The 18672-nt window shown below is 44.9% G+C and overlaps 1 protein-coding gene and 1 long non-coding RNA gene across 2 annotated transcripts in view; one reads left to right on the top strand and one right to left on the bottom strand.

Annotated features, from left to right (window-relative positions):
• Positions 1-4418: 4418 nt before the first annotated feature.
• On the bottom strand, positions 4419-5755 carry LOC124794639. Its single transcript, XR_007016592.1, has 3 exons — positions 5640-5755; positions 4866-5024; positions 4419-4567 (listed from the first exon to the last, which is right to left on the bottom strand). It is a non-coding gene; the product is annotated as an uncharacterized LOC124794639 (long non-coding RNA).
• Positions 5756-17242: 11487 nt separating this feature from the next.
• LOC124794755 (fibroblast growth factor receptor 3-like) overlaps positions 17243-18672 on the top strand; it is a 437275-nt gene continuing 435845 nt past the window's right edge. Inside the window, exon 1 of the mRNA XM_047258371.1 lies at positions 17243-17493. Coding sequence (XP_047114327.1) covers positions 17487-17493 — 7 coding nt within the window. The 5' untranslated portion in view covers positions 17243-17486. The remainder of the gene's footprint in view (positions 17494-18672) is intronic.

The raw sequence follows: 18672 nt of genomic DNA, 5'->3' as shown, positions 1-18672 counted from the left end.
TAAACCACGAGGTGTTCGCAGTGTCGTCTAAGGCAGTTTGTACCACCACAAATTCACGAAGAATGACCAGATAGCGTGATGCAGTAATCGTTTCGGATCTGAAAAATGGGCCAATGATTCCTTTGGAAGAAATGGCGGCCCAGACCAGTACTTTTTGAGGATGCAGGGACGATGGGAGTGCAACATGGGGCTTTTCGGTTCCCCATATGCGCCAGTTCTGTTTATTGACGAAGCCATCCAGGTAAAAATAAGCTTCGTCAGCAAACCAAATGCTGCCCACATGCATATCGCCGTCATCCATCCTGTGCACTATATCGTTAGCGAATGTCTCTCGTGCAGCAATGGTAGCGGCGCTGAGGGGTTGCCGCGTTTGAATTTTGTATGGATAGAGGTGTAAACTCTGGCGCATGTGACGATACGTGGACGTTGGCGTCATTTGGACCGCAGCTGCAACACGGCGGACGGAAACCCGAGGCCGCTGTTGGATCACCTGCTGCACTAGCTACGCGTTGCCCTCTGTGGTTGCCGTACGCGGTCGCCCTACCTTTCCAGCACGTTCATCCGTCACGTTCCCAGTCCGTTGAAATTTTTCAAACAGATCCTTTATTGTATCGCTTTTCGGTCCTTTGGTTACATTAAACCTCCGTTGAAAACTTCGTCTTGTTGCAACAACACTGTGTTCTAGGCGGTGGAATTCCAACACCAGAAAAATCCTCTGTTCTAAGGAATAAACCATGTTGTCTACAGCACACTTGCACGTTGTGAACAGCACACGCTTACAGCAGAAAGACGACGTACAGAATGGCGCACCCACATACTGCGTTGTCTTCTATATCTTTCACATCACTTGCAGCGCCATCTGTTGTTGAAAATTGTAACTACTGTAATTTCGAAAGTTTGTCCGCCTGAAAATGTACTGTTGTCCCAAGCATATTGCAACAAACGGTGTATTTCTATCGCTGCTCGTTTAGTTTTTATTGCCGTTTCAAATATACCGGTCATTTTTGAAACACCCTGTATGACCTGTGACTACCGTCGCAAACGAGTGAACGCGTCTACGATCCTCTCTTCAAATTTTTAAGCGGAGTTCACCCTACATAGCTATTTAACATTATTAACATGCCAGTGCAATACGTGTACAAAATCCACGGTACTTTTCAACAGAATCTGTTAAACCTGGCGACGCCACTACATTTAAAAACTTCAAAATGCTTACGGACAAAGCTTACGCTACAGCATAGCTACGTATCTTTTGGAAGTCTGCGTATGTTGGCGACGAAAATGCTGTCCTCCGCATTGAATACTCATTCCAGAAATGTTAATGCTCTATGCGATGAAACATTTACGCTGTATGAGCACACAGCTATTAAAGTAAAACACGGAAGTTAATTAGTGTTATATGGAATTAAATTGTACCACGAATAGAACATCAAACATCGTATGTTACTTACGCAGATTAATAAATGATACAAATTATTAGACGCTGTCTAGAAATACCACAACGTCAGAGCATCTACCAAACTTCACAGATACGTAACAAAATACGTAATAAAGTGCACCTACATCAAAAAACTTTTTGTTGCTAGTAAATGAAACCAATGAATCAACTAACAGTTTTCATATTATATTTCCTAGAACTTACGCGGTTCACGAAGACAACTGAAAGTTTTTCACATCAAGATGGCATCACTGAGAATTGACAACTGCAGTTAACAAGCTTGTTTCATTACCCATAAGAAATGCTGATGGATTTTATTTCTTGCCGTCGGACCGTAAGTGTTAATTCACGCCCATAATGAAAGTAATTAGTAGCGTATCTAGCATTAAACGTTGTCGCTGAATGTCAAGGCAGAGACGGTTGCTGTTTTTGTTAATAGTTTCAAAAGTAGTTATTATTTTTAACTGTTTCTAAGATACTCCTTGCACATTCCAAAGAATTTTTCGTAATTGTGTGCTCATAGAGTAGCAAATATTTATTCCGTACAGACTCATTCAAGATCTAAAAATCAAGCCTCAGAATTGTGCATCATTGACCAGTCGTAAGTTTCATTCTCTAACGCTGGAGTCGTAAACAGTTAAAGCAGTTAGTGTCATTTCAGTTGGGGACTTACAACCTCGACAAGCATTTTCTTCTGCTTTATGTAATTGCATGAGTGTAAATAAGACATATCTACGGATCGATATGATAACGTACTCGGCTTCCTAAACTCAGGTTGATTACCTGACCGCCCGCATCTCGTGGTCGTGCGGTAGCGTTCTCGCTTCCCACGCCCGGGTTCCCGGGTTCGATTCCCGGCGGGGTCAGGGATTTTCTCTGCCTCGTGATGGCTGGTTGTTGTGTGCTGTCCTTAGGTTAGTTAGGTTTAAGTAGTTCTAAGTTCTAGGGGACTGATGACCATCGATGTTAAGTCCCATAGTGCTCAGAGCCATTTGAACCATTTTTTTTGATCACCTGACATTTGTGTTGGCCTCGCATAACCTGCTGATGACTCTTAAATTTTTTAATAGTAATATCCGACCCAATAATAACAAAATGAAACAAAAGAAAGAGTTCCCCGTCCTGCAATCTCAGTTCATTATTATTTTACATCATTGACCAATTATTCGAAGAAAACAAGTACTTATTTACGCATACCTTTTTGGGGCGAAGTTACATTTTAACACTATTAGCGAAGGTATATTTTCTGCCTCCTAGTGTTGTAACTAGGAATATCATTACTCACTTTAATTATGGATAAATTAATTCTAAGATTTCAGAACGCACTAAATGTACCATGAAGTTTCAGTTAAAATTCCGTACTTTTATAACCACAAAGTATTATTTTTGTAACAAGTTTTGGACAGTGAAAAGTTACGTTCAAAGATAAAGTCATCCAATAATGTTATTCAGTAGTATATTAGTGACTAAAGACGAATAAACCGCATTAATTTAACGATATCTGAAAAAGATTTTATCCCTGGCACAATACATTAATATTCACACAGCTTGACATTTTCCAGTTTCATCAAACAGTCATTTTCAGAGTAGTATAAAACATGAAGGTGACAACTGATGGTTCACAACGAAAATAAGACCTGAATGTATTCATCTGAAAATGACCATTCAATATTGATGATACTGATCAACATGCATACATACCACTCTGACTGCATCCTACAATTAAAACAGTAAATAACTTTCTCATCCCCCGTACTTCTCCAATTTTTTATGTTTTTTGTCTTTTTTTGTAAATATATCAATCACAGGTGTCTGCAGCACGATTATATCAGCATATTTCATAAAACATAATGATTTACTTGACACCAGAACTTGCAGTGACACAATGTTTGTAAGCTGCAGTAGCTAACTGTTTAACACTCTCCGTAATAAGTTCCTTCCATTTCAAATGGCTAACTGTATGAAAACTTAGAAATGTACAACATTCTGCTTTATCTGTTAACTAGTGAACATTTAAATTCATTATTAGTATCTTACCCAGTGGTCTGTATAATCGAATATACTATGCCTCTCCTTAGTTGGGGCAGAAATAATTTGCTCATATCTATTCTAACAACCTACGAAAACTATTAACCACGTATTCTGTTGCTGAATGTATGTCGTGATTGACTGGAATAGTCGCGTTATCTGCAAAAAGTGCCGATAGTTCTAGTTTTCTGTTACCGCATATATTGTGTTTACGAATTTTCATAAGCTTTTCTTGGGAATTTTTTTGAGTGCCAACATATAAGGAGGAGGATTCAGCTGAAATTCCGTAGTAATCTGGCAGTTAAAACCTTGGACTCACACACGCACGTACACACTCAAGTTACACAAAAGAAAAATTATTGTATCGTGGTTTGTGGTTTGTAAGTCTAAGCCAAACTGTCGTCACATGCAATAACAAAAGTAACAATAATCACGTTGGATTGTAGGAAATCCTAAGACAAATTTATAGCTGCAGCCAGTAACTTGTCGGATGTAACTGTTTTTATTTTTCCCGCAACCATCGTCTCTCAAAATATATTTAGTATAATATCTTTTTATTTATTTGTGTACTTAATTTCAATTAAAAAACAGCGCTAGTGCACGTCAAAAGGTCCCACAGTCCAATAAACATTAATCATTCTCAACTTATAGCAACGGTACTTTTTCTCAGACTAAAAATTATTTTCGCATCCTTTTTACTAAATTAGTACTATCTATTTCATTCTGTAAGTTTTATGAGTTAAAAAATATGATAAAAAGATTCATCAAGTTTGAACAGGGAGCAACTTTCTCTGTTCAAACCATTTTCTTTATCAAAGTTTGCTGGTTAATATTTTTGATTGTAATGAAAAAGGAAAACGATAGAAAAACCTAATTTCAACATGCTTTAATTTTAACATATACTGAAATGACAAAATGTATCTGTGGAGCTCACCAAGCAGGGACTGCATAGACTGACATTTAAAGTCACGACGTCCATAGATGATTTCGAAAAAAGTCTCATTCTTGCTATCGTTACACTATTGTTATGACCAGACGAAACTACAATCGTCCAGCCATAAATGTGGGTTCTTTGATTGCTCTTGGAGATAGCTCCTTGGACTGCAACATACGAAATATTAGTTCGCTTTATTATACGAATGATAAAAAGATTTACTTAATTTAGTACAATGCTTTGCCACAGGAGTGGTTGATAGTTTGTAACTGTCATTAATTAATATAGCATCACTTGATACACTAATTAACAAACTGTTCTCTTGAACTACGATGTTCGACATTTAGAAAAGTACATTTCCATCTGAGACTTAAACAAATCCTTACTCCTACTCGATGATGTTGCGTGCACCAGCCGGGATCACAAAGTGAGACAGAGTGCTTCCATGCTGGGCTCTATACTGACCTCCGTGTGAGGTCGCTGCTGTGCTGAGAGAGGGGATGTGTCTTCAGGAGCATCTCCCATTTGTCGATGTAGAGTGCAGTAATACATCGCTAATATCTGTCATATCAATGCGCCATGCCGACTTTGGTGTGGTACCGCGATCTCTGGATGATACCACAACTATAACACAGAAAAATGATAGTGATATCAATTTAACAGCTGTTTACAACAGAATACTCAATAGACGGTCTTATTGACATTACCATTAAATTACCTCTAGCCGATCACACAGCAATAATCAGAAAGTGAGCTACATTTTACTGCAAAAATTTAAGAAAATCTCATGATATATATGCTTTTCTTAATAGGTACAATACATGCCCTTCTTCCAACTTTAAATATTTGACATTTACTTTTTCTTAATTTAAATACATTAGTTATACAGTTGCTTTTGTTTAACGAGCATTGCTCCATCAAAATTTTGATTTGAGAAGCAATATTGGAGCTTTCTGATGTCGAAACGTAGAATTAACGTGGCTTTGCTGCGCGAAGCTTTGAGGTGCTCATCTCTCTCGTGTGTGACTCCGTGTCACGCAGATGGAAGAAAAGAAAACAGGACTTCAGTATAATGCCATCTTACATATTAATCTATATTTTATAGAGAATCTAAAGAAATGAAAAATGCTTAGAATGCCTAGTACTACAGTTACATTTTCACAAGTTTTCAAACACTTCTCCTCATAGCTGTCTAAGGTGACACTCACTTAAGGAAATGGAGTCTTCCAAAACAGATACCTTGGGAATCAATGATGACGTGTTCACTGCCGTTAGTTACCGCTCTCAGAGTCCAGCCACGGGGACGAAGTCTGCAGCACGCGTCGACTCCAGCGGCGCTATTTCGAACGCATCCCACCGCAGCTGCAGCAGCATCTGCAGCTGCAGCGCCCCGGCCTGCCCTGTGCCACCGTCCACATTTATATCCCGCTGGCGGGCAGGTCACGTGGTCGGCGACAGCGCCGATCGCCTTCTGTTACAGCCAATCAGCCCAATTGAGTTGATCAAGCCGCTGCCAGGCTCGCCTATTCCCCGCCCAGCAGCAGGAGGACGTGGGAAGAAGAGATTTCACTGTCCAATACAGCGCCACGATTACGCTCGGAAGCTAGGGAACGACAACGTGGCACACCCTGTCTTGGACACAATCTAAATCACAGCAGCCATACTATTGAAACAAAGCATGTGTGGTATTTTGGCCCCACGCGTTTTGATGGTTGACACCACCAGCTTCAGATAAGGAATTACGTATTCATATTACTGGAGTTGGTGCAAACCACATACACTATTTCACAGTAGCAAGTGCAGAACTGGTTACAATTCGCATTTTGAGGTAAAGTAAACCCAGAGAAGATGCTGCATACTGCTGTTTGTTGTATGTGCTCTCCACTGTACGGCCGGCCGGGGTGGCCGAGCGGTTCTAGGCGCTACAGTCTGGAACCGCGCGACCGCTATGGTCGCAGGTTCGAATGCCTCGGGCATGGATGTGTGTGATGTCCTTAGGTTAGTTAGGTTTAAGTAGTTCTCAGTTCTAGGGGACTGATGACCTCAGAAGTTAAGTCCCATAGTGCTCAGAGCCATTTGAACCATTTTCCACTGTACGAGAGGTGTTACGCTCTAACAGTGTAGCACTTCAACCTTCACTGAAGACCATATACAACAGATATCCATATGCAGCTTCAAAATACGCTTTGAACTTGGCCTGCTGCTGTGGAAAGGTGTATGTGCTCTACACCAACACCAAGAATACGTATGGATAATTCTACTCCTGAAGATGATGGTCTGAGCCACTGAAACGAGTAGTGGTACGAAATAAACATGTGACAGATGCGGAAAAACTATTTTATTTATATTCAATTATCAGTCCCTCCTCATTACGATACCGTCCTTTATGAACAAAATAATTGATTCAGATGTCTGTCCGATGCTCTCGAACAAGAAATTCAGATTTTTCCATACACTTTTGAACCCTAGCATCTTCAGAGACCTGATATATATTTAAGACAGGATATTTTTTATATAGAGACATTGATAATGTACTTGTAGAAAGGCGCGCGACAGGTTGCTATCTCACCGCTGTGCGGGGCGTCTCCAGACACGTGTTCGGCTTGGAATCTCATTGAATGGAGTAGAATGTCCTTCGGTGATGAGTCCCGCTTCGAACTGAGCCCCGATGACCAACGAAGACGAGTGTGGAGACGCCCAGACGGCGGAGGCGTACCAACCTTATTTTCGTCCGTCACATGGCCTGACAACCGAGAACGATGGTCTAGGGCGTCATTTCTATTCATAACAGGACCCCCTTCAGTTGTCGTCCGGGGCACCCTTGGAGCACAGCGACACACAGACGGTATTATAGTCTCGTTTTGTTGCCCTTCGTGGCAAGCCCTCCTGGGCGTACATTTCAGCAAGATAATGCCCGTCCGAACACGGCAAGAGTTTCTACTCCTCGTCTTCCCGTTTGCCAACCCTATCTTGGCCTTCAAGGTCGCCGTTTGGAGCGTTGTGGGCAGGGCCCTCCAACAAACTTGGGATTTTGACGACCTAACGCTCTAGTTGGACAGAATTTAGCACGATATCCTTCCGGCGGACATTCAAGAACTTTATCAATCAATGCCAAGCCCAATAACTGTTTGCCCAAGGCGCAGAGGTGGGCCAACGTGTTATTGACTTGCTCAATTTATGAAGCTGTCTCTCTCTCTTGAATAAATCATCCATTTTTTTCTGAAATTGTAACCATTTGCTAGTCTGTATGACTAGCTATATGACTATATATATATAACTGTATAACTATAACTATAGCTATATAACTGTATGACTATAGAAGCTTTCGAAATGTGGTGCTACAGAAGAATGCTGAAGATTAGATGGGTAGATCACATAACTAATGAGGAAGTATTGAATAGGATTGGGGAGAAGAGAAGTTTGTGGCACAACTTGACCAGAAGAAGGGATCGGTTGGTAGGACATGTTCTGAGGCATCAAGGGATCACCAATTTAGTATTGGAGGGCAGCGTGGAGGGTAAAAATCGTAGGGGGAGACCAAGAGATGAATACACTAAGCAGATTCAGAAGGATGTAGGTTGCAGTAGGTACTGGGAGATGAAAAAGCTTGCACAGGATAGAGTAGCATGGAGAGCTGCATCAAACCAGTCTCAGGACTGAAGACCACAACAACAACAACATGTTATGCACACCTACTGATTTCCACTCCAACCGGATAATTCCTTCGTGATGCGTAGTTTTTTTTCGTAGAGTTCATGTAGATACGAAGAACATATATGTAAAATGTTAATAACGTTTGTTTTATTTAAAAATCATTAACAATATTCAGATAAAAAATTCTGAGGCATTATTTCTCAGCACGCACTCGTGTATAGAAATGTATGACTTATATCTCCATGGTGTCTGATTAACATCTCCATGGTCAAAACAGTAGTTACCTAGTGGCATGTGAAACACCACCCGCTGTTTGGCGAGCAGCAGTCGAGTTGGTACTTCACCACTGTCTGGGGGGTCTCTAGACACGTCTTCAGTCTAGAATCTAACTGAGTGGAGTAGAATCGTCTTCAGTGATGAGTTCCACTTCAAACAGAGCTCCGCTGACCAGCGACTTGTTCCATTTGTGAAGCTCTTTCTCTTGAATAAGTCATCCAATTATTTTGTAATTGTAAGCACTTGTATATCTGTACATTTACACCACATCTACCGAGTTCCGTCCCATTCGGATAATTACTTCGTGGTGTGTCGTTTTTTATGGCTTAGAGTGTATATATGGCCACTCGACCTGTGCCGTGTTGTCCATCTTTCCGAAAAGTGTCATATTTGAGGAGGCCGAACTTGTTCCTGGCCGTTAGCTACGTTTCGGCGATTCCTGCAGCATGAGTGTTATCTTGTAATGTGATCATCAGCACTGCACGCTTTGTCCTCAGTCCTCGTCCTTTTACGAAGAGGATGATGATGATGATGGTTGGTTTGTGGGGCGCTCAAGTGCGCGGTCATCAGCTCCCGTACAAAGTTCGAATTTTTTACTCAGGCCAGCCTCGCCACTGCCATGAATAATGATGAAATTACAAAGAGGAGGTGTAGACGTTGTGCATCAGCCATCGTGACAGTGCTTGGGGAGGGGGGGGGGGCTGTTTAGGGTGGGTTGGGGGGTTGGTTTGTTCTGTGTTGTGGTGTGTGATGCGTTTTGTTATGGTGTGTGTGGTTATGGATTCGTGTTTCAGAGTCAAGTGTACCCTTGTCGTTGTGTGTATTTTATTTCGTGTTTGCCTAACCTCAAAGTTTGTTTCCTGTATACCTTGTGGCTTTTGACTGCCTCTCTGCAGACTTGAAATAGGTCGAGCAGTACTGCGGCGACGACCCGTATGCGGTCTTCTTTGAGCACTACTTGGTGGCCGAGGTCGCGGTCTGGTGGAGACGTTGGCTGGTCTACGACCTTGATGGGGACGCTTGGCTCGACGGTTGTGGCCTCCTTAGGTTGTTCGGGGCATTTGTAGGAGAGGGCACTTGCCGCACTGTCCTTTTTTCTTTGTGTTTGGACAGCGAGATAGGTCGTGAGGCTCGCTGTACTTTGGACACTTGGTTTGTTGTGTACAGGTGAAAGTACCTAAAGCATTGTGCTGCTTGGTGGCGGAGGGGGTTCCTGCGGCTCCCGCGTTACCTGTTTCCCGGCAGTGTGTTATCACTCTGAACTTCTGTGTGTAGCCGCCAGGTTTTATTTGCTTCTAGGCCCTGTTCACGCAGTTGTTGGAGAGCTGAGACGTCCGTCGTGCCTTGGGGTATAGCTTTAAGTAGGAATCGCACTGAGGGATTATTAAGCATCTCCCCCTGATTTGGCACTCGTAAATGTCTCTAGGGACCCACATTTCCTGAGCGTTCCCATTATTTCTCTTTCCTCTCCCCTAATGTGTGCTGTTGTTCTCCTTAAGATTACTTTCAAGTGTTTTATGCTTGCTACGATTTCACTCTTGAGGTACTTTCATAGGTCCCCAGTTGGGATGGTTGGTGCTCTTCGGGACATTTTTTTAACTCGTATGCTATACGATGTATTTCCTGTTTGTTCATCTTCGGTGGGTGTACTTATGGATCTCCTTCTGTTTGACTGGAGTTAGGGGCTATCAGGTGCACTGTCCCTAGTGACGGCGGCGTAGCTCGAAGACAGTGAGGGAGCCTGTGTCCCCGTGACCGGTCATTTTGTTCGTAGTGTTGCCTACTGTGAGTAAAGTTGTACTGGAGGCTCTCGACACATGCTCGGTTGGCATCTTGCGTCGGCAGCTGCCTCGGCCTGAGCCCAGCCCTATCAGATACGTGCGAGGCTATCGCGGCGGTGCCACAGGCCCTGGCACGGAGATTTCCCTGCAGCGGAAGAAGTCAGAAGAGTTGTGTCGCACACACGACCTGCGACAATTTTGCTTTGCTTTTTTCCCCCCTCTGTAAGACTATCTTTTTTTTTTTTTTTACCCGGCGCTGGTAATTGTGCCTGTCTGAGCTGGTAACTGCGGGCTGTATTGAGGCTCGGCGCCGCCGCGATCTTCTTCCTCCTCTGGCCCGCCTTCCCGGCTGCTTTGACGAATCCCAGTGATCTCGCCGTTAACGGTCTCGCTGCTCACGCACGTCTGCTCTGCTGGACTGCTCCGCTCGGTACGCCCGTACAGATTTCTGCGGGCGTCGCATACATAGAACTGAGAGGTGGCTGTCTCGCCCCACCCTTCCTACAAGTGTTGGGTTTGCGACCTGTGGTGGGGTCGCGGACCGGCGTTGGGCTGTCTGTGTGTGCAGCCTCTCCCACACTCGCTAAGAGTCAACTGCTGGGTGCGTTCTTGGTGTATAGCTACTAGTGCAAGGTTCCGTGCCGAACTTACCAGGTAGCTCTCGTCCCTGCTGATGAGATTGCCGTGGAATCCTATCGCAATTGATACTTTAATGAAGCTATCCCCAAAACCCCTAGTTTGGCAGAACAATTTTGTTTTCTCAAATTCGAACGTGTGTCCCTCATTGGGGTTGTGTTCTGCCATTGCTGATTTATATTTGCGCCCTAGACGTACGTATCTAACGTATTCGATGCAGCGTTGTGAGTTGCTGCGTTGCATTTGCCCAACGCACTGGCGCCCACTCTCACACTGGATGATGTATGTACCGGGTAATTGCAACTGTAGTTGGTCCTTTATCAAGGAAATCAAGGTGGCCTTGATATGGTGCTCTTTCTGAGGATTCTCGCAATTTTTGCTGAGGGGAGGGGGCAATATAGGGGCCAAAGACGAGTTTCTCTTCCTCTTTCTGTGTCTCTTCCTGGAGGTTAGCTGTATCATTCGTCTAATCTGCGCTTCTCTGTACACATTATGGCGAAACACCTCTCTACGGTGTTGTAGTTCAGCTAGACGGCTGTCTTTGGCACAAATGGCTTTTGCCTTGTTTATTAGAGCCGTTAGAACAAAGTACCATTGCGCCGAGTGATGTCAGGTTGTTGCACGAAGGTACAGATCGGCATGGATATTCTTTCTGTAGCCTTCATATCCTAGGGTACCGTCTGTCCTTTTTTCTTGTTAGAATCTCCTAGAATGGAAGACATCCAGTCTGTTCTGCCGCCATCGTGAAAGAGCCTCTCTGCTATGTTCCCACACTATGACAGTATCATCCACATAATAAAAGATGTGTTTAGGTTTGAGCCGCGTACTTTTTAGTGGCATACAGTGGCGGCTTCCGGTGTAGGAGCACAAGAGCAGGCGAACACCCTAACTTTTGACATCTTGCGAATTTATTGGGTATTTTCTTTGAATGCTGTTAAAAGTAGTGTAGATGCAGTAATCTGAAAAACACAGCAGTAAATCTACCGTGCTGTGCTACATATAGCCTCTAGACTAGGTAAAACTTGGTATCAGGATCGCGAGCACACCTTCATTTGTGCACGTTTTACAGAGCTTTTGCGTACGCGCAAATGGTTTCATGTAATTGCCTTACAGGCCAAATACGTACGGATTTAATACACACCGTTGTACGGTGCATGCGTGCACTGCTAGCTAGCCCTTAACATTCAACTACAAGTTTACGTCAGTCGCACCAGGTGGTAGCACACTCGGGGGCAAGCGAGAGCCCATGGCTACTTCATCAACTTGTTCTAAGACCTCCCCACCACATTTACAGCAGGCTGTGCTGAGTACACGTTCAAACAGCTTGACTGTTTGTTGCTCAGAATCATCTGCTAAGAGTATTAAGGTGTCTTGAAGTGAGATGTCTGTTAAAAGAGATGTTATGTCGAAGCTCACCAGCAAATCACCGTTCTGCGGCAACATCTCCTTCAGCAAGGCCACAAATTCAGCCTAGTTCTCCACGTGATAACTGCAGTGACCAACTATGAGTTGGACGCTCCAGATGTGAGCGCATTAATTGTGTTCTCTACAGGGCGCAGTAGTACACCCGCCTTTCGAATTTTAGTTAGTCCATAAAAGCATGGAGCTGCTGGAGCCTTTGGACGGAGCTGCTTCGTTTTTTCTTTCGTCAGAGCTGACTCAGGAAAGGTACTGTTTTTGTGATCTTAAGTGTTTGGTCCTCCTTCACCTTCCTGTAGGCCGGATTCTGTAGCACAGTGCTTCTTTTCTGGCAGTAACCATCAATTCGCAGTAGAACTATCGCATTTACTTTCTTATCAGGTTAGATTACTGTCTTTCCATCTTCTCTTAGCACCCTAGTGCTCTACGTTCTGCTCTTGTCACATTCGGTATGGGAAGTCGGGATCTGTCGATGATGCTGCATGTTTCCCGCCTAATTTCCTCCACCTTTTCCACTGGTAGGTCACGGATTGCTTCTTCAACACCGCTGATAATGTGTTTCAGTATCGTGTTTGGAACAGGAGCGAAGTTCAGCCCTTTGGAGAGGGCTGAGGTTGTAGCGGCATCAGCGCCTTTCTGCGTCAGGCTTACTATAGTTATGGTATCATTGACACCAAGTGTCTTCATCTCAGGTCCCACCAGCCGCTCGACTTCCCCGCGCTGTCTGGCGCCGTCTTGGAATTTCGCTGTCGGCAACTGAGCTTCATTCTGCCCATCCCCAAGAATATGTTCATATGGCGCCAGCAATATATACAGGGCTATTACAAATGATTGAAGCGATTTCATAAATTCACTGTAGCTCCATTCATTGACATATGGTCACGACACACTACAGATACGTAGAAAAACTCATAAAGTTTTGTTCGGCTGAAGCCGCACTTCAGGTTTCTGCCGCCAGAGCGCTCGAGAGCGCAGTGAGACAAAATGGCGACAGGAGCCGAGAAAGCGTATGTCGTGCTTGAAATGCACTCACATCAGTCAATCATAACAGTGCAACGACACTTCAGGACGAAGTTCAACAAAGGTCCACCAACTGCTAACTCCATTCGGCGATGGTATGCGCAGTTTAAAGCTTCTGGATGCCTCTGTATGGGGAAATCAACGGGTCGGCCTGCAGTGAGCGAAGAAACGGTTGAACGCGTGCGGACAAGTTTCACGCGTAGCCGCGGAAGTCGACGAATAAAGCAAGCATGGAGCTAAACGTACCACAGCCGACGGTTTGGAAAATCTTACGGAAAAGGCTAAAGCAGAAGCATTTCTTAAACAGGAGACTGGAAAACCGATGGATCGGTCGTGGTGGAGGTCATGATCAGCAATTCATGTCATGGCCTCCACGCTCTCCCGACTTAACCCCATGCGATTTCTTTCTGTGGGGTTATGTGAAAGATTCAGTGTTTAAACCTCCTCTACCAAGAAACGTGCCAGAACTGCGAGCTCGCATCAACGATGCTTTCGAACTCATTGATGGGGACATGTTGCGCCGAGTGTGGGAGGAACTTGATTATCGGCTTGATGTCTGCCGAATCACTAAAGGGGGACATATCGAACATTTGTGAATGCCTAAAAAAACTTTTTGAGTTTTTGTATGTGTGTGCAAAGCATTGTGAAAATATCTCAAATAATAAAGTAATTGTAGAGCTGTGAAATCGCTTCAATCATTTGTAATAACCCTGTAGGTGGCATGCGAGTAGAGTCTGCATTGACATATGCCTCACCGACATCTGGCCCCAAAACACACAAGGACACCCCTTCCCCAGATGCACAACTTCAACGCAATAGTATTTTACCATTTGTCCGTACAATAGCTGAACCCATTTACATTTTGGCGCCGCAAGCGGAAGTGGGAAAATTTTCATTAAATTTTTTCCATATCGTTTCCCCCTTCTCCGACAATATTCCATTAAAATTTGACGTGATTCTGTGCAGCAGTTCTTCTTAATTGCAACTTTAATTATAATCACCCCGTATAGGCTGTGAGTGAGAACATTATGACCACCTGCTTAATAATTTGTCTGTTCGTCATTGAGTGAGATACATCACTCATTCAGCGTGGCAGGGATCCCACAGTTTGTTGGTAAGTTTGTGGAGGTATGTGGCAGTAGACCCGATAGCGACCCACATGGGACCAATAGGATTTACGTCAGGCGAATTTGGTCGCGGAGACATCAGCGTAAGTTCAGTAAAATGCTTCTCAAACCTCTATAGCATGGTTCAGGCTCCGAGACACAGACAATTATACTGCTGAAAGATGACATCGCCGACGGGGAAAACATTAAGCATGAAGGGATGCAAGTGGTTTGCAAATGCCATCATGTCTTCGGATACCACCACAGGTCCCATGCAAGCGGAGGAGAATGTCTCTCATAGCATAATACTGTTCCCGTCTGCATGCGTCCGTGGCGCGCTGCACATTTCGAGCCAGCGTTCACCTCCGTAAGGCGGAGTGGAGACAACCATCGACCAAGTGTAGCAAAAATGCGACCCACCCTCAGAGAGCCGACAAGTTTCCATCGATCCGTAGTCGAATCCCGCTGGTCTCGTGCCGGCTGCCATCGTAATTGATGAAGCCGTTGGATCAGCATCTGAACACGTAGGGGTGGTCTGCTGCGGAGCTAATGTTCAACAACGTACGATGAACGGTGTGCTCCGAAACACTTGTGCCTGCAACAGCATTGCGCTCTTTCGGTAGAGATGCCACAGATTACCACCTAACCTGCTTTACAGAACACACAAGTCTTCGAACCACACGTTCTCTGAGGAGTCGTGGATGTCCAAGCATTTAGAGTCCAGTGGTAGTTCCATTGTCCTTCTTCCTCTTTCCGCAGATACTCACGACAGTAGCACGTGAACATTCGACCGTATTCGCCGTTTTCGAGATACTCGTTCACAGTTCTGCGTGATAATAATCTGCGCTTTGTCAAAGTCGCTTATCTTATTTCCCCACTTGCAGCCTGTATCTTCGCTAAGGTGACCCCCGTCTGTGTCTGCTCCGCTTCATACTTTCGTTACCTCACCACGTGCCCCCAACGCCACCAGGCCGCATATGACATCGCGGTAGGCAGTGGTCATAATGTTTTGGCTTCTCACTGAATATGTCCCTGTACGTCTTGTAAAAATAAAATAAACACAAAATTGTTAAGGCTTTCGTGGCCACTTGTTGACAAACTGCCTATTGGCTTCTGTCTCGGGTTCTTCGGCCGACGTTCATCTAATGATTTTTCTGACGTTTCGCCGGCTCGAGTGGCTGGCATTGTCAAAGCTTCACCCTCCATTGCCGATGGTGAACTGGAGCCGAGCTCGCGGCCGCAGACTATATGTACCTGGCGCGCCAACGTCCGAGGGCTTCTCCGCGGTCATTTCCGGTGCGGTTCTCCTCTTGCTACTTGCGACGGTCGTTCGCTGCAGTACGGGAAGTCAGGATCCGTTGACCTTAAGGCTTTCCTCTTTCTTGTTCAAACTGTTCGCGTGTTTTTGTTTTTCTACAGCTTCTCTGAACAAGCGCGTGTGATAGTGCTTCTCTACAGCCAGAACTTCCGTGTCGGCGAATTTTATTACGTGGTCGGTCTCATTCAGTGCGTGCTCTGCCACGGCCGATTTCTCCACCTGCCCCAACCTGCAATGTCGCTTATGCTCTTTGATCCTGGTGTTAATTGATCGTCCAGTCATTCCGACATAAACTTTTCCGCATGTGCATGGTATACGATATATTCCCGACATTGCAAGTGGGTCTCTTTTCTCCTTCGCCGATCTAAGACACTCTTTGATCCTCCTTGTCGGTTTGAAAATCGTCTTTACGCCATGTTTGCGCAATATACGGCCGATTCTGTCCTTCACTCTGGGAATGTATGGCAGAAAGGCCGTACCCGACATTTCTTTTCCTGGTCGTATAGCGTAGGAGTAGGAGTAGGGCGCACGACAGCAAGGTCTTCTGCGCCCGCTCAGTAACAGATGGAGGACGGGTGTCAAGAAAATACTCAGAACGGGAAGATAAAACAGAACCGAACAGGTAACAAGCTCGGAAAAATATGTGCCTACCCACACCGAAACGTGGGACGAAGCATGTCGTCAGCAGTAAAACATGGACAACACAGGAAGAAAGTGGTAGAGGGAGCTAAAACAATGTAGCAGATGGAAGTGGCTGGCTGACCGCAAGGAAAGAAGGGAGAAGCCAGCCACTGTGCAATACACTCAAACCTCCAGCCTAAAAGTTTTGGCCAGAGTCCACACACATCACAAAACTTTAAAACCCTAGACACACGCGTCTCATCGTTAGCTAAAACACGGGGCAGATCCCCATCAACTTGTGCTTCTGCCCTTGCATCATGGTATAAAATGCAGTCTGTTAAAATGTGCTGGACAGAGGTGTGCACACCACAAGCATCACAAAACGGGGAATCCTCTCGCCGCAGATGTTATTAGATATTAGGAGGCTATCAGAATCTGCAGTGTGCAGTCGTAATATTTAATTTCAATAATTTCGTGGAGCCGTTTACACATATAGTTTCAGCCCATGGCTCTCTCAGTATTGTCTATCAGCCGCTGCATATTGCCTTCAGTCGCATCACTCAAGAGGGAGGTGTCAGTAACTAACCAGTAACGTCCGCTAACTGAATAGAAACTTTATGGCATAAGAACATCATTTTTTCATTCACGTGATGTTCGGTTGCACGTTTACCGCGATCCGCGCTATCGACCATACTGTACGATTCTCGGCACTGCCTGCCCTGCGCTGGATTTTGGTGCCGGTCGGCAGCAGTGATAGGAAGCGGCCGCGCGATTCGCAGCAGCGCCGTTTATCTGCAAGAAGCGAGCGGTCTCTGGAGTCCCTACCCCCGTCCCCGTCCAGAAATACGCACCCCGGCGCGCCCCCACCAGCGTCGCCCTTCGCGCCCAATCGGCGCGCGCGCTCGGCTGCCGCACCGCCGGCCGCTTCCCCCGCCGGCCGGCAGGAGCGCTGGCGTCGCGCCCCGCGGCCGGGACCCGCGGCCCCGCCGCGGCCGCAGTGTGTGCATTGTTGCGGAGCGGAGTGGTCGTGGCTGAGCTCGCGTACGCCGCTGGGACTGCTCGCTGACGGACCGGCGCGCGTCTGTGCGGGAGGGGGCGGACTGGCGTCTGCCGCTGCCGCTGCCGGCTAGCTTTGTGCGCGCGACGGACCTGTGACTGACTGCCGTGCGCTTGTAAACACTTGTGAACTGACGAAGAGACACAGAGTGCTGCTCGTGTGTGTATACTCTCGGTCGGCGGTGTCTGCGACCGTTTGATGTCTGGTGAGTGTTGACTCGTCTCCTCTTGCTACTCTACTTCTGCAGCTACACACGTGTTTGACTATTTTTACAGGCACCCTTTTTGTGCCCTGTCTTTATTCGTCTTCCTCTCATCCCTTTTCTATGTCTCCTTCGTGTTGGTAAACAAAACAATTGTTCATTTGGCGTTGCGTTGACAAGTGTGTCTACGCTTTATGCCGAGTATATAAAGAATACTAATTTTCTGAAAGAAGACGCATATCTCTTCTTTTCGTGTGGAAATTCAAGAATGTACCACTACATCAAAATTCTAGCTCGTACATAAACTTTTCAGAGCATTTTTAGGAAGTTGCAGTAAGCTCTGTCTGTTCCCACTACAACAATTATGAGTTTAAATTACGATGTTTTAAAAGAATACATTAATGCATCAATATAGAGCGTCATTAAAGACGTTGCATATAAAATGATGCAAGCGTTTTGAACTCAGCCGTGTTGCGAAAGAAGAAAAATACGTTTCGGTAGTGTCAATATAAACGAAAACTGCGCTAATATTAAAAGACAGACATATAAATATTCGTTATTTTACGTGCATCAGGTACTTCCCAATACCGCTATTTTCTGTGTATTATCCATTATCCTTTGGAAACTCCAGCACAGAGTCACAACTAAGAGATCGGAGCTCTTTTGTTTTTTAGATTTATTTTAGATCCAGACTTGTGAGTTGACTTCAAAGTAGGATATTTATGGAATGAGATATCGGCTGTTTCTCACTTCTGCTGTTCTAACAGTGCCATTGTTACTCGTTATCTCGATAAGAGTTTATACCTGACGTTTCCCTATGTTACATGGAGCCTTACTCGTATTTGGAACAGGGAGATTAAAGGCGTGCGCAACTGAAGTAGTTCTCTATTTCTAATTATCTAGATGTCAATGAAATTTCGAATGCCTACCCAGGTTGCTTAAATGGCATCTTTGTGTGAAATAATCGAGAGAGAGTGCGAGATCAGTAAGGAAATAAAATCAAAATATTCTTGGGGCAAGAATCGCCGCAGATTTAACTACTACTTCGCATACCGACAAGATGGGGTGCATCCACTACCGCTGCGTTAAATAAATGTTTTATATCAGGCTCGTCCTTAAAAAAATGAGATTTTCCACGTATAGGATACTCTTAGTCACCTTTTACAATTCATTTCCTAAGTT

This window comes from Schistocerca piceifrons, chromosome 4 (assembly GCF_021461385.2).
Source record: "Schistocerca piceifrons isolate TAMUIC-IGC-003096 chromosome 4, iqSchPice1.1, whole genome shotgun sequence".
Lineage (NCBI taxonomy): Eukaryota > Metazoa > Arthropoda > Insecta > Orthoptera > Acrididae > Schistocerca > Schistocerca piceifrons.
This window is presented reverse-complemented; position numbering and strand designations above follow the sequence as displayed.